The sequence below is a fragment of the Tympanuchus pallidicinctus genome, unplaced genomic scaffold (genome assembly GCF_026119805.1).
Source record: "Tympanuchus pallidicinctus isolate F22 unplaced genomic scaffold, pur_lepc_1.0 scaffold172, whole genome shotgun sequence".
Classification (NCBI taxonomy): Eukaryota; Metazoa; Chordata; class Aves; order Galliformes; family Phasianidae; genus Tympanuchus; species Tympanuchus pallidicinctus.
The window spans coordinates 15,527-31,810 of record NW_026294693.1 but is presented as its reverse complement, the minus strand read 5'-3'; the positions used below and the strand labels follow the sequence as shown (position 1 = coordinate 31,810).

The following is a 16,284-nucleotide window of genomic DNA, read 5'->3' as shown; positions in this document are numbered from 1 at the left end:
TCAGCCCCAACACAGCAGCCGCAGCGTAAAGAAATACCAACTTTAATACGAACCGCCGGATCCTTTGGTTATAGCGGGGCCGGGGCAGGGCTGCGCTTTGGCTTCGGGGGGTCGAGGTGCATGCAGTGGGGCCCGGCAGAAAGAGAGGTGCCCGAGAAGGGGCTTGGCGGGGCCCGGAGGGCACGCGGGAGCTGTCAGCCCTCGCCCCCTGCCCGGCTGCATTGCATATATGTGTGGGACCTGCGGGGTCAAGGCACAGTTACACATAAAGTGATCGGGTACATTCGGTGCGCGGCCGGCCGGGCCTTGTGCTTGGGGAGCAGAGCGCAGGGCCCAGCCCTGGGTGAGCCCCCAACCCCCCCCTCCACCCCACCCCCGGGGCTGGTGCTGCTCACCGGACGAAGCCCGGCCACCCCCAGTTCCAAGCAGGCTGGAGCAGGGCCCGGCCCCGGGCTCGTGCCCCAGCGGTGACACCGTATGGGGGCGGGATTTGGTACGAGCGGAGCAGCTGTGCGAAGGCTGGAGCTGGGAGGAGAGGAGGGGGCTTTGGCACCACCAGCCCCCGGCCCCGCAGGCAGCTCACACCACACTGCCCGCAGCCCAGGGCCGCCAGCTTCGTGTGGTGGGGGGAGGGTGAGGCCCATCCCCAAGGCAGTCCACGCTCAGCCCCGGCTGAGTCCAAGTGCTCCCCAGGGTGGGAAGCAGGGCTGGGGGGGAGCGCACCGAGGCCCCCAGGAGCTCACAGTCTCCTCTCCACCGGCTGCTGCAGGCACATCTCGCTGCCAGCTGAGATGATGGGCAGGTGATTGTCCATATGGTAGCTGATGAGGTGACTGACGCTCTCAAAACGGTGATCTTTTGTCCGGACCTGGAGGGATAGGGAACTCAGAAGGCTGCTGATATCCCCAGGAGTTCCCTCCATGCTCCGCCAGGCCTCCTCCATCCCCTAAACCAGCCCAAAGGTGTCCCCAAGGTGGGGGAGCGGTGGGGAGATATGTGACCCCCAGGCTTTGGGGTCATGGGGACTCACCACTCCTTCGGGGTCAACGAGCAGCAGATGCTTGGGCTGCCCACCCTGCAGGCCGGTCAGCACGTACTGCCCGGGGGTGGTGGTGCTTTCCCTCACCAGGAAATCTCCGTTCACCTTCAGCAGTTTCTCAGCCTCCTTGCGGTTCATCTTCCTGTGGTACCAAGGCTCCCTCCTCAGCTGCTCCTCCATGGAAGCCACAACCTGGGCAGGCGGAACGCTCACGGGCGCAGACTGGGGGGCACGCAGGGCATCTTCGAACGGCTCTGCAGGAGAACAGAGAGGAAGGGGGTCCGTCACTCAGCCCCAGGCATCCAGGACGGACTGCACAGCCTGGGAACGACCACAGCTGCTGCCCCACTCACTCATGTCGAAGAGGTCTCGCTGCGCACTGCCGTTGGCTGTCGCAGGGCTGCCTGCAGCTGCTGCTTGGCGTGTCTTGTCCACGTTCTGCACGTTCACGTAAGATGGGTCATCAAACAGATCCGTGCGGCCGGATGCTGCAGGCGGGTATTTCTCTCTTCCTGCTGCAAAGAGAGCCGTGGTCAGCAGTGCTCAGGTATCAGGGCTTGCTGCTGGAGCACTTTGGGACCAGGAAAGCACATGGGGGCAGCCGCATCCATCACGTTACCTTGAGAGGGACCGTGCTGCTTCCGGGGGTCAAATTCCCCACCAGACGTCTGGCCAACAGGCTGCAGAGAGGCACACGGTCAGCCCAATGGATCTTGCTGCACTCTCAGCCCTCCCCAAATCCCCAGGCTGGGCTGCCAGAGGTGCTGGACAGAAGCGTGGCGTGGATTCTGTGCAGCCCACAGCCCCACAGTCGGGGTCCTTGCGTCTCCCCTGTATAGCAGAACCTCCCCAGCAGCTCCCTGCAGAGACGTGCTCAGCATCTTACCAGCGTGGCCCCCAGGTGATTGGGGGTCTGCGCAGCCCCATCCCGCAGCCGCATGTCCACGACCCCCCCGATAGGAGGCTCCTTGCCGGGGAAGTCGTTGTAGTACTGGTGATCCGGGGCAGGCTCCTCCTCTTCCTCATCCCAGGCTGAGCCATCAAACCCTGCCATCCTGGGGGGGGCGCAGCACAGCTGAACGGCTGACAGCAGCCAGGGCTGCGTCCTTTCCCAGCATCGAGAGACCTCAGGCACCCCCCGTCTCTCCCTTCCCTTACCTGTCGTGGGGTGTCACCAGCTTTGGGGGGTTCTTCAGGTACTGCTTGAAGCGCAGCTCGAAAGCTTGCCCAATTGTGCTGATGACATCCTGGGCCAAACCCTCAGGGCACTCCAGGATATGGCAGGCTGGGAAGGGAACGGCAAGATGAGAGCAGGGAAGCTCAGAGTCAAATCCTGCACCCCTTGATCCCACCCTGTGCACCCCAGAGATTCCCTGCAGGGACCCAATTCCCACTGTGCTGCACCAAATCTTCCCCAGAATGGAGCTCTTGCAATTCCAGCCTCACCTCTCTGGTTGACGGGGTCTTTGGCAACGTAGGCAACGTATTCAGCTGTGTCCTGTGGGAGAGGGTGGTGGTGAGCCAGGGCTGCTGGCGAGCACAGCGCCTGAGACTGTGGGGAGAAGGCAGGAGAGGCTCTGATCCCCAGCACAGCGTAGGATGTGCAGATGGGGAACCTCAGTACTCACCGGGTCGCCCCCAGAAGCGAAGGAGATGGACTGCATGTGATGGTTGGCAATGATCTGCAAGACAGAAGCACTGTTAGGTGCAGCTCCTCAGTGCCCAGCCTGGCACACTTTCCCTGGGACTGGCCCAGTGTGGGGATTACAAGCTCCAGGAGCCCACAGGCAACCAGAAGAAGGGGGCTGAGACACCAGAAGAGCTACTGAGACCTGGCTCAAAACTAAGAGACCTCCAAGGCCGGGGAAGTCTCGAGGTCTCAAGGGACGGATCCCACAGGGCATTCAGGGTATTGCTCAGATCCCTTTGCCACCAGGAATGGGTGGGGTGGGACATTCTGGACCGGGAGAGGAGCGCTCAGCAGGAAACACAGGCACCCACACATCCCCGAGGAGAATGGGAACAACCCCAGCAGGGCCTGGAGGGGATGCACAGATCCCTGCTCGTTTCAAGTCAGCAATGCAGCCCCCAGCAGCTCCCCGCTCTCACCTGCTTGCAGTCAGAGGCCATGAGGTTGAGGCTGCTGGTGGAGATGGTCAGGGTGATGGGCATGCCGGCGAACTTCAGGTTGCTTTTGCCCAGGATGGAGTTCAGAGAGCGGCCGCAGGGCTGGGGGAAAACGGCAGCGTTGAGCAACTCATCTCCACCCCCACTCCAGCTGAGCCACGGGGGCAATCAGAGCCCCTGAGCACTGCTGGTTGCATTGAGATTCAGCTCTCAAAACGCTCCCACCAGCAGCTCCCCAGGTCCAGCCTCACCTTCCTCCTCCTCACTGCTCCCTTGGCACCGGGCACGGCCTCGCACACCAGGCCAATGGCCTCCCTGCAGGGAGCAAAGCAAGGTGTCAACCTGGGGGTCCCCCCGTTGTCCCCTCCTGCACCAGCACAGGGACAAAGCCCTGCTATCAGTGCCACGATTACGGGGCGCTGCTGGGCAGAAGACACGGGGACCAGTGCAGAAGGGACAGGGTTAAGCGAGAAACAAAAGGGAAGCCCTCGGGCAGTGCAGGCTGACTCCCAGACCCGGCAGGGACAGGGGAAGAAGAAGCTGTTAATATTTGATGCAGCTGCAGGAGTGCTTCCTGCCTGACCAAGCTCATTGACAGGCTCATCGATCTCCAGGCAGCTTCCTCCATGGCTGCACACAGCCTGCTTCCACCTCCGCACCCAACCCAGCAGCCCCAAGCCCCCCAGCACAGCCCTGGGGCTCACCTGGTGACCTGAGTCCTGGTGTTGAAATCCAAAGCCCTCATGGACTGAAGGACTTCTACGCAGCCCATGTACTGTGGAGGAGAGCGGGCTCAGCACTGGGCTTGGCTCAGTTTTACTCCCCCACCTCCCCGTGTGCAAGCAAGGAGCACAGGTCCCCACCAAGCCCACACTGCAGTGTTCGTCTCCACAAGCACACCAGGAGCCCCCCCCCAAAACCCGCTCCCACCCCTCAGAGATGCCCCAGCACTCACCCTGACGTGGTAGGAGACCCCAGGACCCATGACCTTGTCATCCGGGTGCAGCCAGCCACGCGTGGGCTTATTGACAAAGCTGCCGTGGCGGGTCCATTCATCACCACCCAGCTGGCCGCCTTCCACCCGCGTCCTCTTGGCACAGCTCAGCTTGTTCATATCCTGGGAACAGACAGTGACAGGTCCCGCTGAGTCTGGGCCGGTTGTTCCCCCCGGTGCCGGTGTGAGCGTCCCGGTGAGGACGGGTTGCCCCGAGCTCCCGGCATCTTTGAGGCTGCCAGCCGATGAGCCCCGTAGGCTGAGCAGGTTGGCTGGGTTCGAGAGCTTCAGGTTGGCCATTTTGGGGAAGAAAGAGCAGAGGGTGGTGGGGCTGTCCTCCGACTCGGACGAGAGCTCCCCGAGAGGCAGCATGGGGCTGAGGGAGGAGGACGACAGGGAGCCAGGCAGAGACCGCGTGCCCGCCAGGGATTCCACCGGGGACGCCGGGGTCCCCAAGGCTCCCACCGCCTCCTCCAGGGAGGAGACAGACTCGTTCCTCAGGTGGCTGTATTTGCTCTTCTGCAGGAGATCCATGGCGGAGAGAGGCGAGAAGGGCTGGCGCATGCCCACCCCTCACTGCGACCCCACGGAGCGTCTGAGCGCCTACAGCCTCCTGGAATCCTCCCCCAGGCTCCGATCGAGGCCGAGCTCCGTGCCCGGTGCCCAGCAGCCCCGCATGGCTCACGAGGAGGAGGCGCAGCAGGGGCCGCCCGGCTCCACGCCGTCAAAAGCCGATCGATAGCAACCAGCGTCAGCGATCCGGGCGGATGGAGAGCAACCCCTGCTCCGGGTGCAGAGGGGAGGAAGCGAGGCTGTGGTTACAGCCAGGGGCCGCACGGAGCGGCCGGCGAGGGGGCTCAGCACGCAGCCGGGAGGTCCTCAAGCCCCACTGCCCCACGCCGCTCCTGAACCGGACCCGCGCCGAATCCCATTGTCTCCAGCAGGGGCTCAGCACAGCTCCCCGTGCCCCACAGACGAGGTCCCGAAGCGCTGCCCCTCCGCCCCTGCCGGCTCGCTCCGGCCCCTGTGCTCGCAAGCGGTTGCCAGCAGCTCAGAGGAAATCAAAAGCATGAATATTTAAAGCCCTGAGACAAGGCAGCCACAGAGCACATCCGAGCCCAGCCCAGCCCTGCTCAGAGCACGGTCCAGGAGCAAACAAGGTCCTTCTGTGGCGGCCGGCGCTACGCGAGCCACGTGCCGGCGGCGGGCAGCTGCCGTTGGCTCTCCGGGATCGCCGGGGGGAGAGGCGGCTGAAGCCGGGGGGAAACGCGATGCCAGCAAGCCTCGGGATGCAGGGACGTCCAGCTCGGCTCCAGGCTGGCAGAGGAGGAGGAAGGCAGCCGGGAGGAGGATACAGGTGGGCGCAGCGAGGGAGAAGCCGGGCTCAGCGCGGGGCTGCGGCACGGAGCCGCTGGGAGCCGCCGATGGCTGCCGCTTCCCGCACGCCGGCTCCTCCCGGAGGAGAGAAGGGGCTGCCGCTGATCGGAAGGGCTGTGCTGACTCACAGGCTGTGAGCCGGCTGTGCTGTGCTGTGCGGGGATGGGGAGGCAGCGCAGGAGGGGCTCGTAAGGAGGGGTGGGGACCCAGCGAGGATCTGGAGCAGAAAAATCAAGGTCACAGGCGGAGCTTGCGGGAGCTGGGGAAAAGCCAGAGCTGGCGCCAGGGCAAATCTTCCCCATTTCCAGAGCTGGGCAAAAGCCCCGTTTTGTGGTGGGGGGCACCGGGGCAAATCTGCCCTCTGCCCCTTCTTCCCCACCTGACGCAAACCGGCATGCCAATGGGGGAGCTCAGAAATCCCCCCTCCAGCCTCTCGGGGTTGGAATTTACAGTCTTTAAAGCCCCTTCCAACCCAAGCTGTTTCATGATTCTCCTCTTCTTCCCCCCCCCGGGGTCTCCGGGTCCCTCTGACCCACGCCAGGCGCCCTCTGTGTGGGCCAGGGCACTCCTCCACCGAGCTGAAACCAGAGAAATCCAGCCCAAGGGAAGCGCTCACCCCGCTCAGCCCCAGCACAGGAGCGAAACCTGCCGTCCTGCTTCCCAACCGTCGGCACGCAGCCCCAGAGACAGGGAAACGGAGGGCAGGGAGCAGCCTGGAATAGCTGGGATCCCGCACGGTGCGGGGCTCCGATGCCAGCGGGTCCCACAGCCCGGCAGCCCCCACCTCGGTGCCGCAGCAGCCGTCCCACGAAGCGCTCCGTCCCCCCCGGGGGCCCCGCGGCCGCTCAGTGCCATGACCTTCCCATGGCCTGCAGCAAGATGGCTCCGAAGAAAGGCAGGAAACCCGGGGCCGGGGAGCCAGGAAGCAGGGACCCGCCAGCCCTGCTCTGCTGGGCGGCGTTAGGGAGGCTCAAGGCAGCGGGGTTTGCCCCCAGGGACCCGACCGGCTTGCGGATGTGGGGCTGGGGGTCCCACCTGGCACAGTACCCACAGAATCACAGAATCACCCGGGTCAGAAGGGACCTCAAGGATCACGCAGTTCCAACCCCCTGCCCAGCAGGGCCACCAAACATCCACATTCAGATCAGGTTGCCCAGGACCCCGTCCAACCTGGCCTTGAACACGGCCAAGGACGGGGCATCACAGCCTCCCTGGGCAGCCCGTTCCAGGGCCTGACTGCTCTCCTTGGGAAGAACTTCCCCCTAACATCCAACTGAAATCTTCCCTCCTTCAACTTGGATGGGTTCCTATGGGTCCCCTTGGTTCCTATGGGTTCTATGGGTTCCCATGGGTTCCTATGGGGCTCTATGGGTCCTCTTGGTTCCTATGGGTTCACAGAATCAGAATCACAGATCACAGAATCACCCGGGTCGGAAGGGACCTCAAGGATCACGTAGTTCCAACCCCCTGCCCAGCAGGGCCACCAAACATCCACATTCACATCAGGTTGCCCAGGACCCCGTCCAACCTGGCCTTGAACACGGCCAAGGACGGGGCATCACAGCCTCCCTGGGCAGCCCGTTCCAGGGCCTGACTGCTCTCCTTGGGAAGAACTTCCCCCTAACATCCAACTGAAATCTTCCCTCCTTCAACTTGGATCCATTTCCCCTCGTCCTGCTGTTAGAAAGGCTGCAGGCATCTGCAAACAGGGGCTGGCTGCTGCTTGAGGAGAGCTGGAAAAGGGGCAAAGGGTCTTTTTGACCCAGCCCAGACAGGCAGCAGGGCAGGGAGCAGCAATTCCCGGCGCACGCAGCGCCCCGAGCTGTGCCTGCTTCTCACAGATCTCCTTTCTACCAAACAGAAGAACTCTTGATTTTATCAGAACCTCCGGCATCGAAGCCGAGGCCAAACAGCGCACTCACATCCCCACCAGCATCGGCTCCCAGACCCAACTGCCACAGCCCCAAAGCCCACCTCAGGAATCACAGCCCAGGGGCCACAGAGCACCGAAGGCAAACCGAGACGTGCGCAGCCCCACGGAATCGGGTCCTGCAGCCCCCGAGCAGCAACCAGCAGCCCTTCCTCTTGCCAGACCGGCTGGCAACGCGCTCCCAGCCCTGCAGCAGAGCGGCTCCTCACGGCTGGAAGCCAGGGCTCGACCAGATCCTGCTTATGTGCAGGACGGGGGGACACTGCGTGCTTGCAGGTGACCTCGTGCACAGCCCAGGGGATGAGGAGCAGAGTGGGGACGCAGCACAGCAAATTGAAAGCTGTGCCCAGCGCTCTGCTTTGGAGGATCCTGCGTTTCCCCGGGCTCTGCTCGCAGCCCTGCCGTCCTCCCAGGAAACACAAAGCAGGAGCTGAGTCAGAGAGCTGGAACACAAGAGCGGTTTGGCAAGAAGTCACGGCGAGGCGCACGCAGGCACAGGGGCTGCCACACGTACGCAGCTTGTCGGCACACGGAGGGCAGGAGACCCCCGAATCCCAACACGGGGAGACGGAGCCCTTGCCGTGCCCCGTCCTCCTGCAGCACGGCGGGGAGAGCAAAGAGAAAGGCCGAGAGCCAGCCACGAGCTGGATTTTCCCCTAAACACCACTACAGCGTCACACGGCGTCTGCGTGCGACCTCTCTGAACTTCCCAGCAGCCTTGTTGGCATAGGGGCAGGGGAAAAAACAAAAAGAACCAGCGGAGGAGGCCTGGAATTGAGGCTGGGCCCCGGTGGTGAAGGGGGAGGGGAGGCAGGATCCGCCACCGAAGCCACCTAGCCCTTCCACCGAAGTCCCGAGCGCTGGCCGGCCTTACCACGTACTCCATCGCCGGCGGAGGGCAGGGAACAAACATTCAGCCCCTCTGGTCTGGCAGCCCGACCTGCGGTTCAGGGACAAACAGCGAGTTAGCCAGCCCTGCTGCAGGCAGAGCTGCTTCTCACTGACCGCAGGCAGACGGGGGGCAGAGAGAGACCCAGGGAAACCCCCTCCTCGACGGCCCTGTCATGGGAAGGATGGTGCCGGGATGCTCTGGGAGCACGGGGACAAAACGGGGGGGACGAGGTTGGCTCTGCTCAGATCTTGCCTGCAGGCAAATGGTGTCGGCAGCCACCTGTTGGCAGTGCCCCCAAAGCAAAAGGACTTCGTTTACGGTCACTCTGTGACCTGAAATAAACGCTCTGCCCTGTAGCTGTCAGGACCCAAAAATAGAGGGCACAAAAGGAGAGGGACGAGAAGTGCTGAGACATGGAGGAGTGCCCCGCTCCTGCCCACGCCGCCCCCCAGGCTGGCACCTACTCCAAAAGGACGCACAAAGTCCCCAGGGAGGAGCCAGGATGTGGCCACAGGAGCGTGTGAAACGGATCCTGGTGTTAGGAAGGAACGGTGGAAAGGGGCCACGGAAGGGCAGACGTGAGCAGAGCCAGGAGGGGCAGGAAGCTCTGGGAGAAGGGCAGCGGTGAAAGGAAAACACAGCGAGCAAAGCAGGAGCACAATGAGCGCCCCTGCCCTCCCCAGCCAGCCCTGCGCCGCTCCCACCCTCACCACGGAGCCGTTTGGGGCCGGGCCAGCCAAGCAGAACAGGACAACAAACACGATTTACTTCCTTGCAGCAATCATACATCCTTATCTGGGGCCTGCAAAGCCAGCGCCGGAGCCCAGGCGGGCGCTAATGGGATTAGCCCGGGGGGCAGTGAGATAAGAGGGGCCGTTTGGCCGCCGCAGCCCCGTCCTGGGCAGGGCCAGGCAGGCAGCAATTGCAGATCACTCACTGCAGAGGAAGCGCAGAAATGACGAGGCCCTTTGGACTCTGGGGCCGAGGTTAGAGGCAGGGAAAGGAGAAGAGCACTGTGCCAAAAGCCAGCAGGAGGAGAAAGGGCTGGGTTTGAACGGCGACGGTGTACGGCCATAAAACAGCCAGGCTGGAGAGGCACAGGGCAGCGCAGGGCCACAACCTGACCTCAGCACGGCCTCCTCAGCAGCCCTGACGCCCAAGGGTGCTGCTCTGGGCTCTCCCCATCCTCCAGAAGCTCGTGGTGTGGTTGCAGAGCCGCTCGTTCCTCGATCTTCGTTGTGGCAGCGCCTCAGCTGAACCGTGCAGAGCTCCAGAGAGGGCAAAGCACTGAGAAATCTGCCCTTTGCACAGCTTTAATCCTACAGGAAGGAGCGGGGCCACGTTTCCTCAGCCCGTGAGGGACACCCAGTGACCTGGAGATCTGGGAACGGCCCAGGCCGGACGGACACACGGACACAGCAACGTTGCTGTGTGAGGACAATGGTCTGGAATGGGGCACTTCCACCTCAGCCCGCTCTGTCCCGGTTACCCGTCCCTTCTGTCCCTTCAAGGGAGGTTGCACACGAGCACGGCCGGTGCTCTGCTCCAATCGGGGTCGGTCCGTCCCCATTCTGAGCTCCCCGGTTGCTGCCAGCCCCGGGAACCGGCAACGGTGACACACCGACAGACGGACCTCACACACACCCCCACCGTGGCACCGGGAGCTCCGGGACCTCCGAGCAGCACGGAGGCGATCAGTGATTCCCCCACAACCACCGGCAGCGCCCGGCCCCGGTAACACCGGGAACGGGCAGCCCGACGCCACCGCTTCCCCACTCGGTGACTCCCATCACCCCACCGTGGGTGGGGACGAGCGGGTCGGGTTCAGCCCAGCAGCCCCGGAAGCTCCGCAGCAGCTCAAAGCCCGGCCCGCCCCGCCGAGCCCGGGGCCTACGGAACCACCGGCAGCCCCTCAAGGCCCGGGCCGCTCTCGCAGGCCGTGCAGGCCGCACCGCAGCACCGCACGAAGCCCAACCCGTCCTAGGACGACCCGCACGCTCACCGGGGCACCATGGGTCTACGCGCCGGTCTCCTCCGGTCCCGGCGGCCGCAGCGCCCCGCACCGAGCGCCCTCCCCCCGCCACGCCGCCACTCACTTCCGGCCCACGCCCCTCCACCGCGGCCTCACCGCGCCCCCGTCACGTGACGCGCGAACCGGCGGGCCACCGGAAGGCGGCGCCCGAGCCTGAGCGGAAGGGGCGTATCCGCTCGACCGTCGACCAATCAGCTTCCTAATCGCTCGTCCCGCCTTTGCGGAGCGGACCAATGAGCGCGCGGGGCGGCGGTGTTTGAAAGCACCGTTGGGGGGAGGGGGGCGGGGGGGAAAAACCAACGGCCGCCGGGAGCTGAGGAGAGGGGCGCGGCGGGGGCTGCCGGGAAAGGGGCGGACCGCGGGCGGCATGGCGCACAAGCAGATCTACTACTCCGACAAGTATGACGACGAAGAGTTCGAGTACCGGTGAGGAGAAGCGGGGGAGGAGCGGTAACCGTTGTCTGATGGGGGGGGGAGGAGGATAACGGCTGTTTGTTGGGGAGGGGGGTCCCCGGTAATGGCGTCCTTCCGGCAACAGGAAACGGAGGGGGGGTTTGTTAGTATGGAAGGGTCGGCTGGGATGAGGGACTGGGGGGGACGGGCTGTACCGGGTTTGGGCCTGAAGGGGATGGGGGGGGGGCACCAGGTTTGGGCCTGAGGGGAGGAGGGGGGGGAGTAGTGGGAGACAATGAGGGGGGGGGAGGCACCGGGTTTGGATCTGGGGGGGTGGGGAGTACCGGGTCCGGGCCTAAGAGGGGAGTGGGGTGGAAGTGGGGGGAGGCAAAGGGTCTGGGCCTGAGGAGGAAGGGGGAGGAACAACGATATGGGAATGGGAGGGGGATCTGAGCCTAAGAGGGTGGGCAGGGGAAGGGGGGGTGCACCGGGAGAGTGCCCCCGGCTGAGCAGCCCCCGGCCGCAGGCATGTGATGCTGCCCAAAGACATCGCCAAGCTGGTGCCCAAAACCCACCTGATGTCTGAATCGGAGTGGCGGAACCTGGGTGTGCAGCAGAGCCAGGGCTGGGTGCACTACATGATCCACGAGCCAGGTGAGTCCCGTATGGCTGCCCTACGGGATGCGAGCTCCCATCCCACAGCCCAGCCTCATCCTGTGCTACGTCCCCACAGAGCCACACATCCTCCTCTTCCGACGGCCGCTGCCCAAGAAGCCAGAGAAGTGAGCGTTCCCTGGGCTGGCTGCAGCCTTCATCTGCCTGGGCTACAAAGCACCTTCATCATCACCATCATCCTCTTTCTTCTCCTCCTCTCTCGCACCCTCTGTTCCTGGGAGCTTTCCCGGTTGGGGCAGAGCCACTGGGTCCCTAAGATGCTCATGAACTCAGTGCCATCTGGGCACCTGCAGCGGCTCAGCCCCGGGCACCGCGCTGTGGGGTCGGGGTTCTCAAAAGCTTCAATAAAAGGATATTTGGGAACTGCTGTGCGCTGCTGTTCTGCCTTTGGGGGGAGAGGGAGGGAGGTGGGAGGCAGGAAGAGCTCCCGGTGCTCAGGAACAGCCCTCCCTCCCCCGGGTGGTTCTGGTGTAGCTGTGACCGGAGAGAGGGTGTTGGAAGGGTTCATAGGGCGGGAGGGCTCCGGGATAACGGGGCGGGGAAGGCGGGAGGGGGGAGGGGAAGCGCACGTGTGCCGGGCGAGTCCATGGCGCTATGGGGGAAGGGGGAGCGGTAGGACCGCCCCCCGCAGTGGCTCTGTCCGCCCTCAACCAATCAGAGCTCGCAGAGCCTCGTGACGTACGTTCGCCCCGACCAATAGGAGCGCGGGGAGGTGGCGGCGTGGCGGAACCGGTTCGGTTCGGCGGGGTTCATGCGGGCGGCGCTGCGGGTTGTGGGGGCTCTGCTCGGTACCGCGCGGCGGAACGCGGCCTGCAGAGCCATGGCCGGGCACAGCTCCGCCTCCACCGCCGGGATCATCATCATCGGGGATGAGATCCTCAAGGTGAGAGCGGGGCCTGCGGCTGGGGGCTGGGCCGAGCCTGGAGTCGGGCTGGGCCAGAGGGCTGCGCTCAGGGACTGCGGCCGGGGGTTTGGGTCTGGGGTCGGGCCGGATGTTTGGGCCTGGGTTTCTCGCCTGGGGGTCTGGCCTGGGAGTCAGGATTGGGCTCCAGGCCTGGGGTTCCGGTGTGGGGTCAGGCCTGCAGCCTGGCCTGGGGCTTGGATCTGTGGCTCTGTCCTGGACTCTGTCCTGGTGTTTGTCCAGGAGTTCAGGCCTGAGGTCGGCCCTGGGGGTCTGACCTGGAGCTTGGGCCTGGGCTCGTGCCTCAGCCAGGCCTGGTCTCACTGCAGCTGCCCTTCCCCTCAGGGCCACACTCAGGACACGAACTCCTTCTTCATGTGCCGGCGGCTGCGTGCGCTGGGTGTGCGCGTGGCCCGTGTCTCCGTGGTGCCCGACGAGGTGGACGCCATCGCTGCTGAAGTGGCCGCCTTCGCCTCCCGCTTCACCTTCGTGCTGACCTCGGGGGGCATCGGCCCCACGCACGACGACGTCACCTTCGAGGCCGTGGCCAAAGCTTTTGGGGAGAAGGTGGCCCCGCACCCGGAGCTGGTGGCCCTGGTGCATAAATTCTTCGGCAAGACGGACATGCAGTGCCCTGAGATGAAGCTGGCTCGCATCCCTGAGTCCTCACGCCTCAACTATGGCACGGACCGACTGACAGGCAGTGCCTTCAAGTATCCTCTGGTTAGTGTCCGTAACGTCTACATCTTCCCGGGCATCCCAGCACTGATGGAACGTGCCCTGGATGGTCTCAGCCATCTTTTCCGCAGTGAGCAGACCTGCTTCCACTCCCGTGCCATCTACGTGGCAGCTGATGAGGTGCAGATTGCTCCCGTGCTGGATCAGGCCAACGCCAGCTTTCAGGGCCGTGTGAGTTTGGGTTCCTACCCGGACTGGGCCAACAATTATTACCGTGTGAAGCTGACGCTGGACTCCGAGTCGGAGCAGCACCTGGAGGAGGCACACGGCTTCCTGATGGAGAAGCTGCCGCCTGGCGTGGTGGTGCCGTTGGTGACTGACTGCGTCTCGAGGGCTTCCACTGAGGTCTATGCCTTGGCTGAGTCAGGTACAGCAGCTGCAGCTGGGGTCCTTGTGCTGCTCCTGCAGACGCGGAGGGGCCGAGGCAGTGGCAAGAGCAGCCCGGGGGTGGAATTTGCATCGAGTTCTCTTTGGGGTTGGCCTCGTCCCCTTGCTGGGTAGGGGGATGGTTGTGCCTTAGGGACACGCGAGCTCTTGGCTGCAGGACGCGGTGCCAGCAGCAGCTCTGGGCTGTGCCTGGAGAGGAGATGAGGCACTGCAGGAAGGAGCTGGGCCTTGGGGCTGAGCCGTGGCAGCGCGGCCTTGGGCAGCGCCAGCAGGCACCGACTGTCCCCTCTCAGCAGGCTCGGCTCTGGGACAGAAGGTGGCAGCAGCACTGAGGACTATCGAGGAGGCTTTGGAGCGGTACAGCCTAGCGCAGCTCTGCGTGGGTTTCAACGGGGGCAAGGACTGCACAGCCCTGCTGCACCTGGTCCACGCTGCCGTGGAGAGGTACTGCGGGGCGCTGGGTTCCTCAGGGCTGCTCGGGGCTCTCTGCCCTGCTCTGCCTGCTTTGCCTCGCGTCTCTCATGGCTGCCCTTGGTGGCTCTCCCCCCAGGCGGTACCCGGAGAGGCAGGAGAAGCTGAAGGTGCTCTACATCCGCATCGTGTCTCCCTTCCCTGAAATGGAGCAGTTCATCCAGGCCACCGTGCGGAGGTACGGGGGGCGCTGAGGGCCAGCTGGGCGCAAGCGGCGCGGCCCGCCCCGATGCCAGCTGCCTGTCCTGCCCTCCAGGTACAAGATCCAGCTGTGCACGGTGGAGGGCTCCATCCGGGACGCCCTGCTCACCCTGAAGGAGCAGCAGCCGCAGCTGGAGGCCGTCCTGATGGGCACGCGGCGCACCGACCCCTACTCGTGCACCCTGACCCCCATGTGCATGACGGACCCCGACTGGCCCCAGTACATGAGGGTGAACCCACTGCTGGTATGCTGCTGCCATCTGGGATGGGGACGGGGCTGTTCCTGCTTGTCTGGGAGTGAGTTTGGAGTGAATCCTCATCCTCGGGGGCTTCTCTGCCCAGTTCTCCTCTCCCTAGGGCCTTGTTGCCCAGCTGTGGCCCCGCAGTGGGGACACCCACTGCTGCTGCCGGCGGTTGGGGCTCATTCCTGCCCAGCCGTGGCTTTTGCCGTGTTCAGGGAGGGATGGATGCGCTCTGGGGCCGTGGGCAGAGGGCAGTGGATGCTGGCTGGGCTCCACGCGTGCCGAGCTGGAGCCGAGTGCCTTCCCTGAGACGAGGGGCAGCCTCTGCATCCACCTCTGCAGCGATCCCTGCCCAATTCTGCCCGCAGGACTGGACATACAGGGACATCTGGGAGTTCCTGCGCAAGCTCTTTGTCCCCTACTGCATCCTCTACGACAAGGGGTGAGTGTGGGGAGCAGGCAGAGGAGGGGCAGAGCAGGGGGCGATGCCCTCCAGCCCTCCCACAGCCGCGCTGTCCCCTCACAGCTACACCTCCCTGGGGACCATGGCCAACACAATGAAGAACCCAGCGCTGCTCTACACCGACGCCAGCGGCCGAGAGAGCTACAGACCCGCCTACGAGCTGGAAAACGAGGAGGACGAGCGCACGTCGCGCCGGTGAGAGCCGCGCTGAGACCGATGGCGTCCACAGGTGTCATCCCCGCTGCTGGGGACGGCGCTAAATAAAGCCGCTGCGCTCAGCGTCTCGCCCGAGCTTGGCTGCGCCGCTCCGTTGGTGCTGTGCGGGGCTCCGGCAGGAGGAACGAGAGCGGCCGCGTCCGAACAAAAGCGACCCCAGGCGGTGCCTCCCCCCCCCCCCCCTTTCCCCACGTGCGCGTCATTGTGGCGGCTTTTGAAGCGCAGAGAATGGAGCAATTTCCAGCGCTCGCCCGGGGCTCCGCGTGGCCGCGCCGATCCCTCCCCGCTCAGATCCCGTTGCCATGCGTCTCCTACGAACCGCGACAGCCCGGCCACCGGGCACCGTGAAGCGGATGGCGCAGGCCGTGGCGCTGCCGGCACCCGGCGACGCGTCCCTGGGGCTGCGGCTCGGCCGCTGGGTGCTGCGGGTGCTGCGGGAGTGCGTTTACCTCCTGCTGTGCAGCTGGTGCATCCGGGAGCTGCTGGAGTAGGGCACGGCTCCTTCCCCACGGTGGGACTGCCGGGATGCTGGTGAGTGGTGGGGATCCGGTCACGGTGGTCCCGGGTGGCGGTGGGGGGTGCGGGGTTCCGGTGTTCAAGAAGTCGATAGGGTGAGGGGGAGAGATTTGGATGCGGTGGTGCTGGAAGGGGGGAGGGTGCAGCTGCGATGCTGTGGGGGTGTGTGGGAGCCGGTCTGTGGGGGGTGGGGGGTGATGTGGGGGTCCCAGCGGTGGTGCGTAGTGAAGGAGGGGTCCCTGGCTGTGCTGCCCCTGGGGCTGCTCACCCTTCCTGTGCTTCTCTCCCCTCCCCAGGATTCTGTTGCCCCTCCGTGGCTCTGCGCTGCCCGGTTTGGACCCGATGGACCCCCAACACCAGGACCCGGCCCACCCTGAGCCCCCCCGGCACCACGACCCCAATAAACCTGAGCAGTGTGTGAGCGGCTGCGTGTGTCGAGGGCTGAGCGTCCCCCCACCCTGCCCACGTGCACCCCCAGAACTTCGACCTGCTGCGTCTCTGCCCTGCCGTGCCCAGACCCACCCTCCATCCCCCCCCCGGGGGTCCCCGGCCCCATTGTTGACCGCGGAGCCGCGGCCCTGCTTCCCCCTCCCCTGGGTTATCTCTGCTGTGACTCAGTCCCTTGTTTAGAGACTTCCAAGCCGTTTCCTGCCCCAACCCTACGCGCCCGCCCGGCACCACCGCCGCCGG

General features: G+C 64.9%; 3 protein-coding genes across 11 annotated transcripts; 2 read left to right on the top strand and 1 right to left on the bottom strand.

Moving 5' to 3' along the window:
* Nucleotides 1-26: 26 nt before the first annotated feature.
* On the bottom strand, nt 27-15,677 carry SHC1 (SHC adaptor protein 1). 8 transcript variants are annotated; one of them, XM_052679364.1, is made up of 14 exons: nt 10,362-10,432; nt 8,342-8,407; nt 4,122-4,283; nt 3,871-3,941; nt 3,418-3,481; nt 3,149-3,268; nt 2,668-2,721; nt 2,486-2,537; nt 2,198-2,324; nt 1,926-2,094; nt 1,659-1,719; nt 1,393-1,551; nt 1,031-1,293; nt 27-868 (listed from the first exon to the last, which is right to left on the bottom strand). In XM_052679364.1, exons 2-14 carry the CDS (start codon nt 8,378-8,380, stop codon nt 740-742), a joined length of 1,470 nt encoding a protein of 489 aa, XP_052535324.1. In that variant the 5' UTR covers nt 8,381-8,407; nt 10,362-10,432; the 3' UTR covers nt 27-739. The 8 variants fall into 8 exon arrangements, with proteins under 8 accessions (XP_052535324.1, XP_052535323.1, XP_052535329.1 ...); XM_052679363.1 differs by having other exon boundaries at nt 1,393-1,554; nt 10,362-10,430; XM_052679369.1 differs by lacking the exons at nt 8,342-8,407; nt 10,362-10,432 and adding an exon at nt 15,528-15,677 and having other exon boundaries at nt 1,393-1,554.
* On the top strand, nt 10,676-11,822 carry CKS1B (CDC28 protein kinase regulatory subunit 1B). The gene is made up of 3 exons (XM_052679385.1): nt 10,676-10,817; nt 11,311-11,438; nt 11,518-11,822. The coding sequence occupies exons 1-3, from the start codon at nt 10,759-10,761 to the stop codon at nt 11,568-11,570; spliced, it is 240 nt and encodes a 79-aa protein (XP_052535345.1). The 5' UTR covers nt 10,676-10,758; the 3' UTR covers nt 11,571-11,822.
* FLAD1 (flavin adenine dinucleotide synthetase 1) lies at nt 12,173-16,015 on the top strand. 2 transcript variants are annotated; one of them, XM_052679371.1, is made up of 8 exons: nt 12,175-12,342; nt 12,706-13,465; nt 13,782-13,929; nt 14,036-14,134; nt 14,213-14,402; nt 14,768-14,841; nt 14,926-15,609; nt 15,891-16,015. In XM_052679371.1, the coding sequence occupies exons 1-7, from the start codon at nt 12,211-12,213 to the stop codon at nt 15,059-15,061; spliced, it is 1,539 nt and encodes a 512-aa protein (XP_052535331.1). In that variant the 5' UTR covers nt 12,175-12,210; the 3' UTR covers nt 15,062-15,609; nt 15,891-16,015. The 2 variants fall into 2 exon arrangements, with proteins under 2 accessions (XP_052535330.1, XP_052535331.1); XM_052679370.1 differs by lacking the exons at nt 14,926-15,609; nt 15,891-16,015 and having other exon boundaries at nt 12,173-12,342; nt 14,213-14,822.
* Nucleotides 16,016-16,284: the final 269 nt, after the last annotated feature.

Excerpts from the sequence above, each read along its gene's own strand:
- SHC1 (XM_052679361.1), bottom strand. The coding sequence starts at position 4,724 with ATGCGCCAGCCCTTCTCGCCTCTCTCCGCCATGGATCTCCTGCAGAAG. Across the intron at positions 3,942-4,121 it reads GGGTCTCCTACCACGTCAGG|TACATGGGCTGCGTAGAAGT; the intron begins GTGAGTGCTGGG and ends TCTCCTCCACAG. Across the intron at positions 2,722-3,148 it reads TGGCCTCTGACTGCAAGCAG|ATCATTGCCAACCATCACAT; the intron begins GTGAGAGCGGGG and ends TCTGTCTTGCAG.
- CKS1B (XM_052679385.1), top strand. The coding sequence starts at position 10,759 with ATGGCGCACAAGCAGATCTACTACTCCGACAAGTATGACGACGAAGAG. Across the intron at positions 10,818-11,310 it reads GACGAAGAGTTCGAGTACCG|GCATGTGATGCTGCCCAAAG; the intron begins GTGAGGAGAAGC and ends CCCCGGCCGCAG. Across the intron at positions 11,439-11,517 it reads CTACATGATCCACGAGCCAG|AGCCACACATCCTCCTCTTC; the intron begins GTGAGTCCCGTA and ends ACGTCCCCACAG.
- FLAD1 (XM_052679370.1), top strand. The coding sequence starts at position 12,211 with ATGCGGGCGGCGCTGCGGGTTGTGGGGGCTCTGCTCGGTACCGCGCGG. Across the intron at positions 12,343-12,705 it reads TCGGGGATGAGATCCTCAAG|GGCCACACTCAGGACACGAA; the intron begins GTGAGAGCGGGG and ends CCTTCCCCTCAG. Across the intron at positions 14,135-14,212 it reads ATCCAGGCCACCGTGCGGAG|GTACAAGATCCAGCTGTGCA; the intron begins GTACGGGGGGCG and ends CCTGCCCTCCAG.